Source organism: Diplotaxodon limnothrissa, linkage group LG9 (genome assembly GCF_057381915.1).
Source record: "Diplotaxodon limnothrissa isolate DT_005_m linkage group LG9, D_limnothrissa_male_GT1.1, whole genome shotgun sequence".
Classification (NCBI taxonomy): domain Eukaryota; kingdom Metazoa; phylum Chordata; class Actinopteri; order Cichliformes; family Cichlidae; genus Diplotaxodon; species Diplotaxodon limnothrissa.
The window spans coordinates 27,080,448-27,100,407 of record NC_140604.1 but is presented as its reverse complement, the minus strand read 5'-3'; the positions used below and the strand labels follow the sequence as shown (position 1 = coordinate 27,100,407).

At 41.4% G+C, this 19,960-nt stretch overlaps 2 protein-coding genes across 2 annotated transcripts in view; one reads left to right on the top strand and one right to left on the bottom strand.

The window, feature by feature from the left end:
• Positions 1-242: 242 nt before the first annotated feature.
• Positions 243-5,143, bottom strand: gdap1 (ganglioside induced differentiation associated protein 1). The gene is made up of 6 exons (XM_085362421.1): positions 4,976-5,143; positions 4,222-4,414; positions 3,559-3,732; positions 3,144-3,238; positions 780-894; positions 243-622 (listed from the first exon to the last, which is right to left on the bottom strand). The coding sequence occupies exons 1-6, from the start codon at positions 5,132-5,134 to the stop codon at positions 270-272; spliced, it is 1,089 nt and encodes a 362-aa protein (XP_085218547.1). The 5' UTR covers positions 5,135-5,143; the 3' UTR covers positions 243-269.
• A 1,170-nt stretch (positions 5,144-6,313) lies between these two features.
• Positions 6,314-19,960, top strand: part of jph1a (junctophilin 1a) — a 37,115-nt gene continuing 23,468 nt past the window's right edge. Inside the window, exons 1-3 of the mRNA XM_085362963.1 lie at positions 6,314-6,374; positions 6,495-6,994; positions 10,583-11,351. Of these exons, the coding sequence (XP_085219089.1) occupies positions 6,616-6,994; positions 10,583-11,351 (1,148 nt within the window). The 5' untranslated portion in view covers positions 6,314-6,374; positions 6,495-6,615. The remainder of the gene's footprint in view (positions 6,375-6,494; positions 6,995-10,582; positions 11,352-19,960) is intronic.

Genomic DNA, 19,960 nt, shown 5'->3' with positions numbered 1-19,960 from the left:
TTGCTGGTGAATATGCACAGTGCTATCCAGATGCATACTCATCAGATGTGGCACCTTTGATTAATGGCAAAACATGCGAAAGCACTGGCTGGACTTTCTAATCAATCCTTTGGTGCGTGATGCAGCAGTGTGTTTTGTGCAACCAGCATCCCAAAAAAACAATTTCGGGCAACATATGTTTATTAATTGCTCGTATGCTGGGTGTTATAGCGTTAGACACTTTGAGTTTGTTTAAACCCCTCTTTGGTCTCAAACCAATTCAGTTTCCCTCAGCTGAAGGCAGTCAGCCTCTTCTTCATGTAAAGAAAAGCGAGGTATGTGGCTCCTCCTAGAACGCCTATCAACAAAGTGGTACCAACAATAGCCGGTGCATTCTTCCTGGCCACGCGAAAGGCCACAGGAAGGACAGCAGAGATCAGGATGTTGTTGACGTGGCCCAGTACTCTCCTGAAGGCTGGGCGCTCCACCACACGTTCATAGTATGTTTCCACGTTCACGCGGTTACCGTTGCCCCAGTAGCGACGAGAGAGGCCGAGAAACTTCAGCCGGTGTAAGGTGACTGCCAGGGAGACGTCAGCCAAGCTGAAGAAGTCACCGCACAACCAGGGCTGGCTGCCTTCTTCTGCAAGTGGAAGAGGAAGGAGAAGATAAGAATATACAAGAAGATAAGAAATACAAGAAGATAAGAAAAGCATCCTACATGTTATTTAAAAAGCTACAGCTCTCAAATTTTGACTGATTAATACAGTATCTGCTATGTGACAAACAGCTGTGGCTACCTGGTGTTTCTTCCACCCTTCTCTGTAGCTCTGTCTCAACCTGATCCATCACACTTTCCAGTTCATCAAGAAGCTTCTTCAGGTACTTCATGTTGTCATGGTCAAATAACTTGGACTACAGAAAATATAAACACATAGTGTATATTTACTTCAAGTGGACGTACAGAAAGTGACTAAAATGATCAGATAGGCCGCTACAACACAGAATGATTGTAATGTCTTCATTTTGGTACAACTCCAAGTCCAAAACAGCTGGGATGCTGTAAACGTTAAATAAAAACAGAATAAATTAGAACTGTAACTATCGTTGACTAAATATTTTATTCATAACAGAATATATAAAACATAGTAAATATTTAAACTGAGACATTTTACTATTTTATGAAAAATATTAACTAATTTAAAATTTGACGCCAGCAACGGATCTCAAAAAAGTTGTGACAGGGGCAAGAAAAGACTAACTAATCAGGTTAACTGGCAGAGGGTCAATAACATGACTGGCTATAAAAGTAATGTAAATCATCATTTACAGTGAATAACATCATCAAAATATTCAGAGAATCAGGAAAAAAGCTTTAAATCAATTTTATGATGCCTGCGATCTTCAGGTCCTCCGGCAGCACTGCATTAAGAACTGGGGGATTCTGTCATGGAAAGAGAAATCACTGTGTTCATTGTGACATTCCCAAATGCATATTAAAGCTCTATTATGAAAAGAAGAAGCCATATGTGAACATAATCCAGAAATACCGCCATCTTCTTTGAGGCAAAGTGGAAAACTGTTATTTGGTCAGATGAATGAAAATGTGAAGTTCTTTTTGGCAAACACAGACACCGTGTCCTTCAGACTAAAGAGGTGAGAGACCTCCTGGATTGTGATCAGCGCTCGGTTCAAAAGTTTGCATCTATGATGGCATGGGGGTGCATAATGGCAGCTTTGCATGTGGAAAAGCACCAACATTGCTGAAAGACATATATAGCTTTAAAGCAACATATGATCCCATCCAGATAATATTTTTTCAGGGATGGCCTTGCAAACTTCAGCAAGACAACATTAAACCAAATACTGTGTCTATTACAAAAGCATGGCTTTGTAGTAGAAGAGTCTGGGTGCTGAATTGGCCTGCCTGCAGTCCAGATCTTTCCGTGATTAGATATATTTGATGTATAGTGAAATGAAAAATGTGATGAAGAAGATCTAGGATTGCTGAGAAGCTATAATCCTCTGTAGGACAAAAATGGGACAACATTCCTCGCCTAAAGGTCCAGCAGCTGTGCATATCAATTCCCAGACATTTACATACTGTTATTAAAAAGAGTGGATGACACACACAGTTTTCTGTTTACGTGTTGCTGCGATCAAATTCAAAATTGGCCAGTATTCTTCTTTTTCATTTTTAACAATTGCTATGTTTTTTGTGTTCTGATGAAAATATGGGTTTATAAAATTTGCAAAACATTTCATTCTGTTTTTACTTATATTTTACACAGTGTCACTGCATTTTTTGAAATGTTAATTTTTTTGGTCTATCTAGTTTTTTGGTTTATCTGTTTTGTTTTGGGTTTATTTGTTTTTTTGTTCTAACTGAAACTTATGCTACTGCGGAAGTTAGCTACATCTGCCTAGTGATTAAATAAACATGATTAGCAAGGAGGTTGGTTCCTCAAAAATGAAAGGCCTCTGCTGCAGATAATACTGCATGTGTGGGGAAAAAAGTACGTTTTTACATTTTACATTTACATTTCACATATTTACATTAGGAGTCTACTAACAGCAGTATTGCTAAAGCTAGCTAGCTAGCTACCACTTCTTTAGCTTATTAGTTAGCTTCTGTTTACTTTATGGTTGACTACATTTGATGTGCACTATTTTGTTTGTCTGAATTCTTTAACTTATATTTCAGAATCCGAATACTTTATTAACCCCTAAGAAAATTATGTGGTTACAGTTGCTCCAAAACAATAAGAACCGTGACAGGCTAAACTAAATTAAATAACACAATATATTACCAAATTACAAAATATAAGAAATGGCTCTAATATATATGAATAGCTCAATTATAAATATCCAGATTTATTTGATATGTGTTTTATAAAGTTTTATTAAAAATTGCAAAATGGAACAAAAATAAAGTTGTACACTTCTTGCAATGCAAGACCAGATGGCATAATGACACTCACTAAATTACAGAGGATTAGTAGGTGTCTGAAATCTCACTACTCAGTGTACTTCTGAGTGACTCTTACATAATTTGTAGTAAATTACTTAACAAAAATATGCTGTGGACAGTGTGTCTCTATAGCCAAGGCTCATTTGGACACTTGATAAAGACATTTGGCTCTCTGGTAATTAGAGTAACTTACTTTCAGGCGCTTTTGTTTTGCTATATAAGCGTCTTTGAGCTCTGGGTTCTGCTCTGCCAGTTTCATCAGCTCTGACTGTGTGCTTCCGATCTGTGCTGTCACCACAAAAAATAGTAATAAGAAAAATATTAGACATGATGAGGCACAAAATTAATCCCACTATTACAGAGTTTTACAGTGAAATAAGAAATGCCAGTATCAACATGTGCGAATGAGAGGTTTTAATCTAAATCATAAAAAAGGTTACATTGCACATCAATGTAAAGTTATAAAATATATATTTTTAGCTTTTATCTGATTTTAAGTACAATGATTCAGAAGGCAGAAATTGATTTAGGATAACTAAGGGTATAGTGTACAGTCTCTTTGATATTCAGTTGAAAATTGTACAGCTATGAGGCTCAGATCGTCTTACTTCGTACACATGTGGCAGCATATGCTGGTATATGGGAGTCCACAGTGATTTCAGGGTGGAGTAGGCAGCCATGGGTGTAGGCATCCATGGGTAGTGAGTCCAGCAGCTCTCTGTAGTGCTGCACTCTTAGGTAGTAGGTACTGCCCTCTTCTGGGACCAGCCTCGGAGTGCCCTCTGGAGACAAACAAGTCATGGAAAAGGATCAAATTTTGGAATTTAATATTTTTGTTTCTTATGGGGGTTTTTTATGGGTTTATACACTACTGACTTAGGTTAGGGAGAAGACATGATGACAGCAAAGCCTTTATGTTCACTTTCTTCCCTGAGGATTTAAAAACATTTGGGTATCTCCTTAAATGACTTCATGCTTACCAGATGTCCTTTCCTTCTAAGGTGATTTGATGCAGACCCTTAGCTATTATGGATCAGTGCACACCAAGGGAAAATAAAAATTTAGAAAAAAAACAATGAAATTATTGAAAAATCAACAAATGTGTGATACAAGGAAATGCATAAAAGCAGACAGAAAATACAATGAAATGAACCCTTTTAAGGTTCTAAGAAGCTGAAGCTTGATATAATATTTTAGTTTTGGTGTCATAAATGAGAGCTTTGGGCTGCAGCTCCTCTAGGGACCAGCAGCTACATATGCATCAATCTCACCATCATTGAAGTTCTGCTCCAGGTAGTCCATGATCTGCGTTGGGTCACAGATGATATTGTCGTTGTGAACTAAGACTGGAACCTCACCACCCGGATTCAGACGCATGAACCACGGCTCATTGTGCTCGCTGAGAGGAAGGCTCACGTCGTACTCTTCACAGTGCAAACTTTTCTCTGCTATGGCGAGACGCACCTGGAAAACAACAACTTATTGTGACTGGGACTGTGGAGGAAGCTTGTTTTTATTTCCCTGCCAATAAAATCTTGCTCTCTTTTCTCCTCCCACAATTTTCAAATAAATCATTGGCTTCTCTTTTATCCAGTCAGCACCTGCCTTTAATTAAAAATTACAGATGCATTTTTACAGCAAAAGTGCATGAATAGTTAGGTGGGTGGATTGAGAGGAAGCTGAACCTCCTTATGATTCTGTTAAGAAGTAATGGAAATGAGAAGTGAAAATAAGCTTGTCTGAAAACCTGCTGTATTTCTGAGAAACACCCTGAAGGACGGAAAACTCATGTCTATACACTGAAATGTGCTGCTGAGCTGCTGTTACACGTGACAGAGCTGAAAGGCAGTCAAGCTACTAACTGTTTTAATGATTTAAAAAAAAAAACAAAGAGGAACGGGTTTATACAAAGCCTAAACCATCTACAGCAGCAGGGCTGTTTTTGCAGTCCTACAGTGTCATAATTAACCCCGTTATGGGGAGCTGTCCACTAAACTGTGGTGCTGAAAGACTAATGACGCTCACCTTCTGAGAGTTGAACGACTGCGTCCAGTGATACAGCGTCAGTTTGGATTCGCGCTGTTTTGCGACTGTGCCGCACTCCTGATGAACATCTTGCTCTAAGTCCGGGTTTATAAGAGCTGCTTTCTCATCTTGAGATTCAGAGCTGTTTTCGGACGCCATTTTATCCGTTACTGTTGTAGGAGGGGGCGTCGCGGTCGACAAAGTACTCCCCCCTCTGGCTCGGAGTGTAACGCGAAATTATTGTTTTATGTATTTATTTTAAATTAAAAGATAAAAGTAATTATTTTTTTAATTACATTCTCGCATTCAGGTGTTGGTATTCATGTGAAACCTGCGCTTTTCCTTCTTTTTGTATACCTGCGCTCTCTTGCACCCTCACCCCCCTCCCTGCTAGAAATATTTTACTAAGGGTTTCTTTTAATTAATAGAAAAAAAACTACAACTATGGTGCCAAATTTAAAATCCTAAGTATAATAATTAACAAAGTCAGACAACAAATAACACCCTTTAAAGTGCACAGTTCAATCCTTTACTACGTCACAGGCCACCCTTCCTCATCCGAGGCAGTGCAATGAATACGCTGGTACAGCAGAGGTCGCTGTTATCTAACACTGTGGCTGCTACTGGTGCACTCGAGTCTGAATATTATCAGCCTGATACAAAAACTGATGTGTGTTTTTTGTTTTGTTTTTAAGTCAGTGCTATAATATAAAGCGATACTGGTTCTTACTCATTAAACGCAGGTAAATTAAACTGGTTTCTTTCATGTTCTACATAATACATTGAACCATTTTTATTAGAATTGATTTTTTAATACTTATGAAATCAGGAGTTGTTGCCTGAAATGCATGCCCAGCGTATGATTGATCTTTTTTTTAAATAATATAATAAGTATAATAATATTAATATTTAATTTAGAAAATCAAAGTATATGGCTACTTAATCCAGGATGCGTATCGAATACAAGAGAAAAGTGATGGGTGTGTTAAAGAATGACTGTCTAAAACAGCATCAGACCATCGCCTCACAAAATAGGCCATATAATAATATTATGTAATATGGGTGAGGATTGAATCATATGTGACCGAGCTTATATTTTTGTAATGGGGGCATTATGGGAAGTGATAATTGAGGAATTTAGTCTGTGTAAAGCGAGGCGGGTCTTTCAAATGTAAAGTTTGGCAGTGGCGCGTTATTTTGGCGAAGTTGAGGCGTTCGGGCGCTTTGCGGAGGGGGGAGAGGAGGAGAGTGGGAGGTCCCTGTGGCGTGACGTTGCGATTGGCCCAGCGCCTTTCTTCAACAGGGGCTCGGTACATCTCTCTCTCTCTCCCTCCTTTGATCAGTGGGTGAGAGGGGGGAGACGAGCAACACACAGCGGAGAGTCCAGCGTGCGCCTCCGGTAAATGACGCCCACCATTCATACCTTTACACTTACCGTTACGCATGCCTTTTGTATTACATGTCAGTGTCTGGAAGCGCCAGTCCACCATCCTCACCTTCCTATTTTTTGCTCTTGTAGTCATCATCTTGTTGGCTCATCCTTTCATCACACCACCGGTCCTGGATCCTCCAGCCCAGGTCCTGGAGAATCCTGAGTCTGCAGCAGCGCACCATCTGCTTTATTTCCAGTCTATATCTGAATGACGGGCGGAAGGTTTGACTTCGACGATGGTGGCACATACTGCGGGGGGTGGGAGGATGGCAAAGCCCACGGACATGGGATCTGCACCGGACCCAAGGGCCAAGGCGAGTACGCCGGGTCCTGGTCGCACGGCTTTGAAATAGTTGGCGTGTACACCTGGCCCAGCGGGAATACCTACAAGGGTTACTGGTCCCAGGGGAAGCGCCATGGGCTGGGTGTGGAGAATAAAGGAAAGTGGATCTATCGAGGAGAGTGGAGTCATGGTTTTAAGGGTCGGTACGGCGTCCGGCAAAGCCACAACACACCTGCTAGATACGACGGGACCTGGAGCAACGGTCTACAGGATGGATATGGGATCGAAACCTATGGAGATGGCGGTAAGGCACCAGGTTTTAATAGATATGGCACATCGCTTGTTTAGCGTGCATGTCGCTTTAACGGCGGTGAGTGGTAATGTGTTATGTAGCTCGTGTGTAGGATGCTCAGACTCAAACTGAGGAAGGCTCACTGTAACACACCAGCGCGTGAATCTCCATCTGATATGAGCTGAGTATAAACTGAGATTGCGCACTGCGCATCGTGGTCAGTCACCTCGTCGTTTACCCAGCATAACTGACTCTTTACCCCGGTGGTAACGTTAACTTTTCGAATACCGTTTAAGATCACGGTTCCTATTTTATTCCAAGGGACATCTCTTTTGGCAACTACCGGTTGCTCCTCATATGACAGTGGGAGGAGAGTGACTGCTCCTCACTGGAAACATGCCTCCCGGAGAAGGAGTTTGGAAAGCAAATCAGTCCATTTAAAGTCAATTAAAGACTCAAACTCAAATCACTTGCTTCACTGTCATTTTCTCCCTTTGAACCTTAACTATAAAAACACATGTCCTGAAGGGTGCACATGCTCCCGTTTTAAATGAAGTGTAATGTGTATAAAGCACAAGAAGGTGCTCATTTTTGGTAGCATTTAAAGTTATTCTTCATGTGTCTAGACTAAAGAACTCACACATCTGTAGTGGAAAGAGCTAAGTCCCACACAGGACTTGTACTTGCTGAAAATGAGAGGTCAGTCATCTCACTAATCATTGGTGTGTTCACAGATTGCGTTTATGTAAGGACCTGTGTCTGATGAGGGAGACAAGATCGCAGGAAGCCTAAAAAACAAGCGCTTGCCTGTTGTTCAGGCCTCTCCTGTTATAAAACAAGCAAGTCTTTGGGTGATTTGTGAGCATCATCCTCCCCTAATGGAGGCCTTATGGTGCAGAATAAATGCCTCACATATGATGTTACAGAGGGCTGGGCTTTGGGAATCAGCTGATCCTAGAGGATCTACAGAACATCTGGCTGTCTGACTCCGCAACATCCTGATAACTTGATCTGCAGGGTCACCAAATTGAACTGCAGCACAGAGCCAGCCTGTTAATCTCACCCTGTTTATCCATCTAAATTCCTCCCCTGACTAGTATATCATTTTCTGTTAGAATCTGACTGTTATGGCTTATTTCATTGCATTGGTGAATGAGATTCAGGCACTGGATTAACAAGCCTTTCTTATTATTAGGCTTAGGATTGTAATATGACACTTTGAAGAAGCAACAGTAGGGTAGGCCGACAACCTGCTCATTGGGCTCAGCAGCACCAAATGGGATTAATGAAGTATTCTCCTCATTATGTGACTCATAGCAATTCCCTGTCGTCACAGACAAACGGATGGTGGTGAATGTGCCTACTGTCAGTGGGGGAGTTAGTAGCTGCCTGAAAATAGGCCCCTGGCTAAGTGATTCACATTCATCCCAAGCGATCTTTAGTATCTGTACCTTAATCAAATCTCTGTGATTGGGTTAGCTATGCTCACAGTCCCATATCTGAGTGGAAGGAGAAAAAACATTTCATTAGCTGACATACTCCTGCACCAACAAAGCAAGGCTTCAAGGTCTTGTTGCTGATATAGAAAGTTACTGGTCAACAACACGCAGGTTGTGCATGAGGAGCACAGAGGAGCTTTCTTCTGACCATGAGTAGCCTATTAAAAATTTTTTACCCTGCTTTGGCTTTAAAGTTGTTGTAAAACGAAATGAGCTTTTCAGGCATGTATATAATCACAGATTATCATCGGTTTTATTGCAAGCAATAGAAAATGGACATAACCAGCTTGTTGTCACCCCACTGGTTTGTGGAGGTTATCATCTAATGTTAGTGTTAGTTAGCCAGCTTGGTTAGCAAATTAAATATAGGCAAACTGAAGTATTAGCTGAAAACACATTGCGCATGGGGCAAACTTTGAAGATGACAACACAATGCTCTAATCAAATTTAGGGATATTTATAGTAAATGCATGTCGTTGCTAGAGCAGGGTGATATGGCCAAAAATATTTATCACGATATATATTTGAAAATTTGCGATAACGATATAACCGACGATATAATTGATGCGAGACAAAATACAACTCCACAACATTACTAGCGCAAAAAGACAACCTTCCATTTATTTTCACTTAAACAAGAAGCTGGTTTTTATGTACATTAAAGCTTTATAAAAATGTAACAGTGCAAATGCAAATTCCTTGCTGAAAGTTTAACCAAAAGGCATTTCCAGTAGAAATGGGCTGACATATCCTGAGCATAACCACGTATAATATGGTTATATGGTTAAAAAGAGGTGCTTTGCAACATTAAACTGCAGTGTGCAGTACGCATTTTTCGGACCATAAGGTGCACGGGATTATAAGGCACATTAAGCGAAACAAAGCAGTCAGATAAATCAAACTTTATTAAACTCATTCTTCTTGCTTCCTCCACTTCTGTACCCTTGATTCATTAATGTTGAATTCTCTGCAGCTGCTCTATTCCCATGTTGCTGCAGTATATTAATGACTAACCTCGTATTGTGGATGGATTATCTCAGTTGTTCTCCTGACTGAAGTTTGGTCCGTTTACAGCATCCTGCCATGCGATTGCATTTGTCTCTAACCATGAAGAACCTTCACGTTAACTTTTATAAGTGGAAAAGTGTTAGTGTTCGTCCTCCAGCTTCACTGTTTATGTTATGCTAACATAGCTGTGTCGCTAGCGATCACGTAGCACATCATTATATACCAGCTAGCCCAACTTCAGTAACCCTACAAACGTCACTGCTGTTTAGTTTCCTGTCTTCATTTATGTTGGAAGTGATAGCAGAGCTGTACGTTTGATTTTTTTCAGAAATCTCTCAGTCAGAACATGCAATATCATGCTTAGGTAACTAGCGAAACTAGCGAGCTAACTTCCGCTAGCTTCCTGCTAACTTCTAACTCCGTTAAATGTAATAACTTTTGTTTTCATGGATGCCTGGAAGTTAAACTTTATAGTTACACCTGGTAAAGCAGCAATGCTGATCGTTTTATTAAAGATGAAAGAATTTAGACAGTTTTTAACTCTAAGTGATGCTGCAGTGTTGTTTGACCTGAAGCATACGGAGTTTAGGACCCAGATTACTCCCAGATTTAAGAGCATCTTAGTCCGACAAATATGACAATAACAACAGCCGCTTGCATGTTCTGCAAAAAAATGTGCTTTGTTGTGTATCTGACGGACAAACACCAAACCAGTTCCACATCACGGAAGTTGCACCATTTTTACAAACCAATTCTGGTTCATCTGTTTCACTCAACAATCGGCCATGTGCGTATGAAAACAAAGGCACTGCGCATGCGCGTTTTACTCCCATTCTATCGCGATATTTCATTTTCCTATCGTTGCCTAACATTATACCGGTATTACCGTGAACGGTATAATATGGCCCAGCCCTAGTCGTTGCTATACTTGTGCCCTATTGACCAGTCACAACTTACCAATGACAAGGTCACCTCAGCTTAAAGCATTATCTTATAGTTAATATTAGTTTACAAAGTCATGAAGAATTATAGGCTCGAAGTAGCGATTGAGACTAAGTGTTTACTCATTGATCTATACCTTCCTCTTACTCAGGAACTTATCAAGGCCAATGGATGGGTGGTATGCGACACGGCTATGGTGTGCGTCAGAGTGTTCCCTATGGCATGGCCACTGTCATCCGTTCTCCACTCCGTACGTCTATGGCCTCCCTGCGCTCTGAGCAGAGCAATGGTGCAGTGCTCCAGGACCTCTCCTCCCCAGCAGACACTCCAATGGGCAGCCGCGGTGGCTTCGTCCTCAACTTCCACTCGGACAGCGAAGTTGTCACCGGCAAGAAGAAGGGCCTGTTCCGCCGCGGCTCGCTCTTTGGCAGCCTGCGACAGTTGCGCAAGTCTGACTCTCGGACCTCAATCTCCAGCAAGCGCAGCTCTGCAAGAAGTGACGCCACCATGAGCCGCATCAGTTCAAGCGATGCCAACTCTACCATATCCATCGGTGATGGCGAGCTGCCAGATGAGGACCTACCTCAGGAGGACCATGTGGACGCCACCACAACTGAGACGTACATGGGCGAGTGGAAGAATGACAAGCGCAATGGATTTGGTGTATCAGAGAGATCCAACGGGATGAAATATGAAGGAGAATGGCTTAACAATAAGCGCCATGGTTACGGGTGCACGGTTTTCCCAGACGGCACCAAAGAAGAAGGGAAGTACAAAAATAATGTGCTGGTGCGTGGAATAAGAAAGCAGTTGATTCCTCTTAAGAACCCCAAAACCAAAGAGAAGGTAGATCGGGCTGTGGAGGGGGCACAGAGGGCTGCAGCCATTGCGAGGAGTAAAGTGGAAATAGCAGCATCCAGGTACTGTGTTTATGTGTGGGTGGATGTTCATTCATGCTCCTGCATGTACCTGTGGGTGTATACTGTGTAAATACAAAAAAAAAGCCCACACAGGATGAAAATCCTCAGGCATTTATTTTCACCACTGAGGAGTCACAGCAGTGTCCTGTTTGACAAATATCTCCTGGTCTGATTGAAGGTTCAGTCTTGTATAAGTGAAGTCCCATGACAACAGCTCCGACCTTTATGCAACATCAACAGTCGAGGCTTTTGTGTTGCCAGTGTGATCATCCCTGGAAAAGGTTCTGTTTCTATTCTCTGCCCGTGTCTTTCATTCCTAGGGAGAGGGGTCAGGCATCTTGCACGCGTGTCTTTGTGTGTGTGTGTATTTGCGTTGTAGCCGAGTGTCTGTGAGTTCATGTGCGTGAGCTTTATAGCCATACCTGCTCCTATGCCAAGCTCATCTTGTGCGCCCAGTACCAATACCTGCTCCCACTGCCAAGCATTGCTCTGATGTGGCATCTGCTCTTTAACAGGTGGATGAGATGTGACCTTTTCATTTAAAGCCTCCCTCCTACTGGGACACAGTTCAGGGTATGCGGCATCGCTTTGACATCCTCTGGTTTCATTGCATCAGGGAATTATTAGACTGAAGACTGAGGGGATGTGTACAAGCTGTGAAAAGGTCTCTCTGCAATCAACCATGTTTTGATTTCTCCCTCCCCCACTCTTCCCCACCACTGAACCCCTTTTCAAGTCGTGTGCATGAATTTGCATCCCTGAAAACACATCAACAAGCATTTTAAAAACTTAAAAGCACATGTGTGTTTCTTAGTTCACAGCATAATGAACCATCATTTGACTTTTACCTTGATGTACCAGTCAGTTCAGTTGTGAGGGTTTTTTCCTGCTGGGCACAGGTTCACAATTTTGCAGATTTTATGTTTTAGGTGATTAAATAAGTTTAAAATGCCCATGTTTTATAAATACGCTAACTACAAAGTAGCAGTAGAGGGTGTGGGGAATGTAATTTTTATTTGGATATAAAGTAAAATATTAGATAACCTATTACTCCTGTTTATCCATGAACATTTCCATTGGATTTCATGGGCTAGAACCCCTCCACAGGGATTGCTTTCCAGTTTAAAACACCTGTTGGCATTGGGCTAATAAGCATTTTTTTAACTTACTAATCTATTAAAAATAATTTCACCTGAAGGTTGCCTGACTCCCACAGCATGTGTTGAGGTTTACTCGTGTTTGGCTTTTTGTTTCTATCTCCCCTCCCTCTTCTTTGTCTTGCCTCCTACACCAACGAGACTCTTTTGCTTTTACCGGGTCGTTTCCACAGCTACTGCTGTGCTCCAGCGTCTACCAGATTGGTGTTCAAAGCTACTGACCAGAGAAAACAAAAGCACTGTACTCATCTCGTTTTGGTTGCAGAATCAGATCTTCCTTCTTATTTCATTAACGTGAGCTTATTATGCTCATGAGCTTCACATTTTTATTCTTGGACTGAAACCTTTGTTAACTACCTTCAGTCATCTCTTAAATCATATAAGAATACATTATTTCTTTGACTTAACTAACATTAATAAACACACTCCCAGATTCCTTAATCCTGCTCAGTCTGGATTCCCAGCCACTTCCTCTGCGATACACAAATTCCTACATTTCTTTGTCTACAACATCAGTGGTATCAGATTGGACTTCAGCCCTGGAAATGATCTTTTTTCACCAAGCTAGTCATCCTGCTCAGTTTTCTGAGTTTCTGAGCTAGCCTCTCATTTCCTTGCTTCCATTCATTGCCTTCCAGTGAAATCCACAGGTGTTCATTTTAATATTTTAGAAATCATGCAAAAACCCGTGCAATTCCTTTCCAGTGCTATAACAGAATTGCCAAGATGTTATTCCAGCCGTCGGTCTAATCAATCATCTAATCAAGCATTTTTTTTTAACTGTTCAACACTCCTATTTTAAAACCAGAAGCAGCCACACATTTGGCGTTGTAGCAGCAGCCTTCCTCAGCTCATCAGTGAACTAAATCAGTGGTTCATTTTGTGTGTCTAGTGAAAACTCATTTTTATAGCTGTGGCTATGGCTCACACTAGCGCTTGCATGAGCTGTGTAGTGGGATATCCATGCTTCGCTTTAATGTGTGTATTTTGAGAAAAAGCTCTTTGTAGCACTGTGTTTATTAAATCATTAATTATTGTTTTTATCTTTTACTGAGCCTTGTCTTACAAAAGGACTTCCTGATTGGCTATCCCTTACAAATAGAAGGTTTGAACTCCAGTTGCCTTTGGCTTTTGTGCGAGATGACCCCATCAGTGACATCCTCTCTCTGTGAAGACCAACATGACCTCCCATAAAAGTAGAGACTGACTAAACGACACAGGAACACGGCCACGATTAAAGCCCGACAATTAATCTGGATAAAGATAAATGTTTTTAACATGTTGGGCTGCTCTACAACTATACAGTATTAAACTGTCACCATTCCTTGACGATTTACAAACATATTCATCATTTCAACATTTTGTGGACTAAATGAATAATCATCAAAAGCTTGTTTTTTAACCAGGAAAAAATTCAATCTTAAGGTTAAAGGTAGAACATTGCTACTCAAATGTGAACCCAGTCTATGAGCAGCTATTGTTTTTTCCAATACAATAGATCATCTCCTGCGAACAGGAAGGGAAGATGCTTTATTGTGCTGTTTTCAAGGATATAGAATGCAGAGTACATTAGTTGGATTGAACATACTTTATTTTGAAACTGTGGATATTTGTTAATATGGGACTTCCATCTATGTAAGTGACAGCCAATAAGACTGGGCTTAACCTACAGTGAAAAGATAAAAAAAAAGGGATAATGTTTTGATAAGAATGAGCCATCTGAGCTCCTGTCCTGTTGCGCATTAGAGCAACAATTTACACAAGGAAGCACATGACCTAATTCATAGCAATAAAGCAACAAGAGCAAAAGCATTCGAGCTTATGCAAAGCGTTTACGGCAGTCAACGAGGTCCCCTGAAGTAAGCGATCAAATTACTGGATGCCATGTGCCACTACTTCATGTGCAGCTGGAAATCTCAAAGCAGGTTCCTCTGTGGCCTGGTTGGCATCTGGATTTTTTTTTCTCTTTCTTTTTAAAAGTGCAGTTGTGTTATAAAGAGCCAGAATGGCAGACTGTCACTGTTGCAAGCAGGTTATGTAAGTATCGTTATACAGTACAGTGCCGGGCAAAAGATGCACTCGTATCGATCCACTTCCAGTCACATGATTCTCTGTCTTTGAATGTGGAGTGTACCCAGCGGATCCACAGGGAATGGGGGGGAGATGGGCTCGTAGAGGATACAGGGAGTGAAATGGATGGAAACGAGAAAGCCGGGGATAGATGTTGATTGAATGAAATCAGAAGTGCAGCACATTTGCTGAGCAAGAGGTTTCTGAAGAGTCTGGAGTGGACAGAAATGAAGGGAGAGTATAATAAAAAGGGCATAGAGAGGACACACCGGCCTCTCCCCTGTGGATTACTGTACAGAAGAGCTATCCCATCAGCCTCTGGGGTGGAGCCAATGACCTCATGCTCGTGATCAGCCAGTCGATAGAGAGCTAGTGCGATGTGGTAGAGTGGAGTGGAGTTCTGTGTCTCTCATTCACAGTTGTCATTTGCCCTTATCTGTGTAAAGTGACCTTCTGTACACACACAGCTCTTTCAGTGTGTCCACGCATATATGTGTGTGTTTGTTTGAGTGGTGTGGTGTGGTTGTATCAGGCCTGTGAACTGAGATAAGTGACTCTATGTGCCACTGAAGAGTTTACCGAGTCATGATGCTTCTCCCATAAATTGTTTTTTTGTTACAGATCAGCAGTTTGGGAACTCCGCAGTTTGTCAGTATATCCACAGAGCAGTCCACCCTGATTACACATCCCTGGCTAAACTGTTACTCTGTAGGCTATCTAATAAAAGCAGAGATGTTAAATTGACCTTACAAAAGCTGCTAAGCACAGAAATTCAATAATGCTTGCATATTAGTTTAATTTGGCTTACTGCCTCTGTAATGCTAAGAATGAGAAATACGAGCAAAACCACAGTGCATTCATAGAGACCTACATTGTGTGTTATGTTCAATTGCACTGTTTGCTCTGCAGGCTCCAGTAAAAGGTTAACCAACACCTTATATGTACAGATGATATTTTTATGTCTGTTTTTTCCTTCACACTGGTGAGCAAAACACTCAGACTAACTGTTTTCCACATTACAGTTTCACTTCTGACAGGGTGTTTATAGTGTCCATAGTGCTCTCAAATGCATCTATAGTTTTTCATGAAATTTAATAGACATGAGTCTGGATTTGTACTGGATGTATGGGTGACCCAGCTCTGAGATTGCTGGCAGCAGATCTTTGGATGTATATATCTTTTCTTTCCATGGGTGCAGTCGATCATCAGAACCAATAATTTAGTGGATACTGTTGGATTCAATTCAATTCAATTTTACTTATATAGCGCAAAATCACAACAACAGTTTCCTCAAGGTCCTTTATATTTTAAGGTAATTAATCTACAGTAATACAAATAACACAGAGAAAACCTCAACGATCGTATGAGCCCTTATGAGCAAACACTTTGGCGACATTGGGAAGGAAAAACTCATTTTTAACAGGAAGAAACCTCCAGTAGAACCAGGGTCAGGGAGGAGCAGACATCTGCTACTTTTGGTTTGGGTTGAGGGGAGGAAGATGGGACAAGGACACACTGTGGAGAGTCTGATTAATCTATTGTTATATACAGTGAAAAAGATGGATGTAGCCACCATGACATCACTCATTGCCTGCTTGTATATTTCTCCTGCTGGGAGAAGCTTGGATTTGCAGTGCGTTATGGGATGAGTAGTTCCTTCAGTAATTATGTCCTCACTCTTGTATCTTTGCCGTTTTCTTGGTCATGATCCACGCAGTGCCTAATGGGATTTTTAGAAGAAGTCTTTTTACAACCACAAGGTCAGTCCCCTGGTGGCCAAGAAATAGAATGCATCTGTATGGTAGTTCATTGGCTCCAATTTTCCTGGAAAGTGTGCCCAGCTTTGATACCATCTGAGATCATTATAGCTGTAGTCAGTAATAGTAATAGGACTTGGTATAATATAAAAACTAGCCATAATTACTATCATTGATTCAACATATTTAAAATGTTTCAGGATCATTGTGTATAATACTCCGTGGATTATTTGACTGTGCGTGTTAAACTTGCTTAGTTTGTAAAGAGATGTGAGACAGAGATAATTGATTTGTTAAAGGTGCAGTATGTAGCATGTCTTACTCCAGTAGTTGCTATTGTTTCGCAATAAACAACCACCAGCTAGTCCGGATTCCAAGTAGCGGTTGGCGATACATCGAATATACTCGATGTATGGCGAGTTTTTCACGTACGATGGTTAAAATAGCTTTATCGTAACCACTGAGTATAAATTGCCATGGCAGTATTAAGCTGTCTGCACGTTATTGACTGTGAGTTTTTTTCCTCCCACATGCTGCAAATGCATCGTTAACCCCTCCCTTGCTCCCAACGGGAAAATTTTCTACCTGGCGCCCTGAGCTGGGCATGCGTGTTTATACCCCCAGATAGGAAAACATATGGTGCCAGCGGGAGTTTCAGATGAGCGAGGGAATGAGACTTTGGTTGAGATTTCACATGGATGATGTCGAACAAAACGCGCCAATTTGCGAAACATGTTGTAAATCTATTGCTGCAAAAGGTAGCAGTCGCACAAATTTATTCCACCAGCTGAAAAGGCATCCATTGCAAAATGGAAAAAAAATATTGAATGGTTGATTATACCAGTAGAGTATACCAGTAGTAATTTAGGCAATTTTAGGCCTCCAAAACCAAAATGACATTTGGTTTTGGAGGTTATTTGATCATATCGTGGCATAAATCGTGTATTGTTATATTCCTTCCTTTCCTCATATCGCTCAGCCCTAATTCTAAGTGATGCTACTTTTATTTTTTTGCCCTTTAGACTTCTATAATTTCTGCAGTACGTGGACAGAGTAATCTGCACAACCTTAAGAATCCTGGATGTTACACTTTCTCAATATTTTCTTCTACTTGGAGCCTATCCCAGCTGTCATAGCATGAAACACAGGATACACCCTGGACAGATCGCCACTCTGTTACAGGTTGGCGATCAACTCATAACCCATTCACACCTACAGCCGATTTAGAATCACCAATTAGGTTCCTAGTTGGAGGAAGACAGCTGCTTTTCTTTTTGAGTTTATCAGTTTAGTTCATCTTTTTTAGGCCTTACATATTCTACCTTTAAGCAAAGGAGTTGAAACTAGAGCATGCTATCGAGAATGACAGACTAAAATCACTGTACTACATATTTTTGATCAAATACATAGCAGATACAGTAGATATGCATGTGCACAGGTATCCATGTAACATCTCACCCTCTGTCCATGTATATCTCTCTCTCAAACACACACACACACACACACACACACTTCTGTCTATATGCATTCATACTGGGAGCCTAACTATCGCCCCACAGGAATGCCTCACATACATACTCCAGCTCACATAAACTGCTGGACAAACACATACAGTCAGAGTACATGCAGCGTGTGCTTCTCTGCTAGTGTGTCAGCAGCGAGCACTGCCTAAATAAGGCAAGGCATCAGTTGGCTTATCAGCACCAGCCAGGAATATATACCCGTCCCAACACTGATATAGCAGCCCGCCATCTCACTCACACTATCATTTCTTCCAAATGTGTGTGTGTGCATGTGTGAGAATGCTGTATGTGTGTCCATACCATATAAATGGGATTTCAAGTAACACGTGTCTGTTTGGGCATAGAGAGATCAGATAAGACGACCATCATTTTGCTAGAGAACAAAGAAAGCGCAATGTGTACGGTGCGTTTGTGCCCCGGCCTGTTTGTTTGTCACCTGCTGTGGGATGACCTCAGCCACTCACCACCTGCCCTTTTTGTAGTGAGTTATAGATCATCCGGTGTTTCAACAAGTGAACAAAATAATCCCAACAGTCAGTACATCATGTAAGATTTCATCTTGGCTGTCCCTCAATGCTGCTTCAAATAGTCGCAGTGGTAAAGTTAGGTTGCTTCTTCCCCCCCCCCCCCTGTGTCTGCATTCGCATACATTTAATGGGGTACCGGTGCCACCCAGCTTCACACGCCTTTTAAAAAGCAAGTCAAATTTGGCTCTTTACGAAGTGACGGCGTGTACAGTAGCAACTGTAAGAATGTGAGGGGCTGCCAGCGATCCGAATCACGGGTCAGAGTAAAGCGAGCAGGATCATACATTATATTTATCCCACATTAAACCTCTCCCTCTCTTTTATTTATGGCAGTGCGATGGTGTGACGTAACACTGCGTTTTTGTTTGGTTTTTTTGCTGACAGAATCAATGCTCGTGCACTCACACACATAAAATAACCTGCCACGTGTGCCTCAGGTTATCTGCATCGTTATCATTAATGACCGGAGTCATTTCCCAGCTAGAGCTATTAAAGCTCTATAAATAATGTCGCTGAGGCAACGGCACATATATCATGACTTAGTTGAGCAAGTTTCACATGACCCACGGACCAAATCAAATTATACTGTGTAATGCAATATTTGTCTGTACTTCAACACATTACCAATATATTAAGTCACAGTAAGCGCTTCTGAAAGATGCCGGTGGATGAAAAGCATGCGAGCAGTTGAAGCAGGGGCTGAGTTTTTGTTGGCCGGACAACGTGGTTGAAATCATTATCACAGTATTAGTAAGGATATTAATATAGTGGACAATAGAGCGCTCCAGCAATTTCATTTATCAAAGTCAGTTTACTTACTTACTCAAGCTGTAAAAAAACAGCTGTTTGATGTCTTATGTGGCTCGGAGAGCTGAAAAACAATCCTGTGGATGTCATCGGGGTTATGTTGAAGTGGAGTTTGAAAGTTGTGGGTATAAGAAAGAAAAGGAAAAAAGTCAAGAGTGAGAGTTGAAAGCTTCTTTTCTCTCTCTCTCTCTCTCTACTTCCTTCTTAATATTTTTCCTCCCTGGTGGGAAACAGTAGGAAGGCGAGAAAGAACGATTTTTGGCACAAAATCAGTCCGCAGCCTCCAAGAACAGGAGTTCGTACCGTTTCCTGGCACCGTGAAGATACATCTTAACAAGAGTAGGAGGAATATGTGTAAATTAGGACTGGGATAGACTAAATTTGCTGACTTACTGTAAGAAAGCTTTGTTCCACACATAGCAGAGGCTTGTTTTGCAGGATTGGGGTGTTGGGCTGTGTCCACAGCAGTGGCGATAGGATTGGGTTTCACCTACATGCCAGAAGTGTGTGACTGTGTCTTGTAATCTCTTGGAGAATGGCACATATTTCTGCAGCTTCTGGAGGAAGACTGAGATGAGTCAGCCAGCCAGGCAAAGAGGCAGGCAGAAGAAGGGAGTCATGTGGAGGCCGTGGCTGTTAGAGGTTAACTCATGTAGCTGTTCACCTGCGGTCATTAAATATTTAAAAGTACTCCCTGTACAGCTTATTTTTCCCATTCCTCTATTTCCTGTTTAGCTGCTCCTTAATTTAGTTTGTGATGAATGTCCT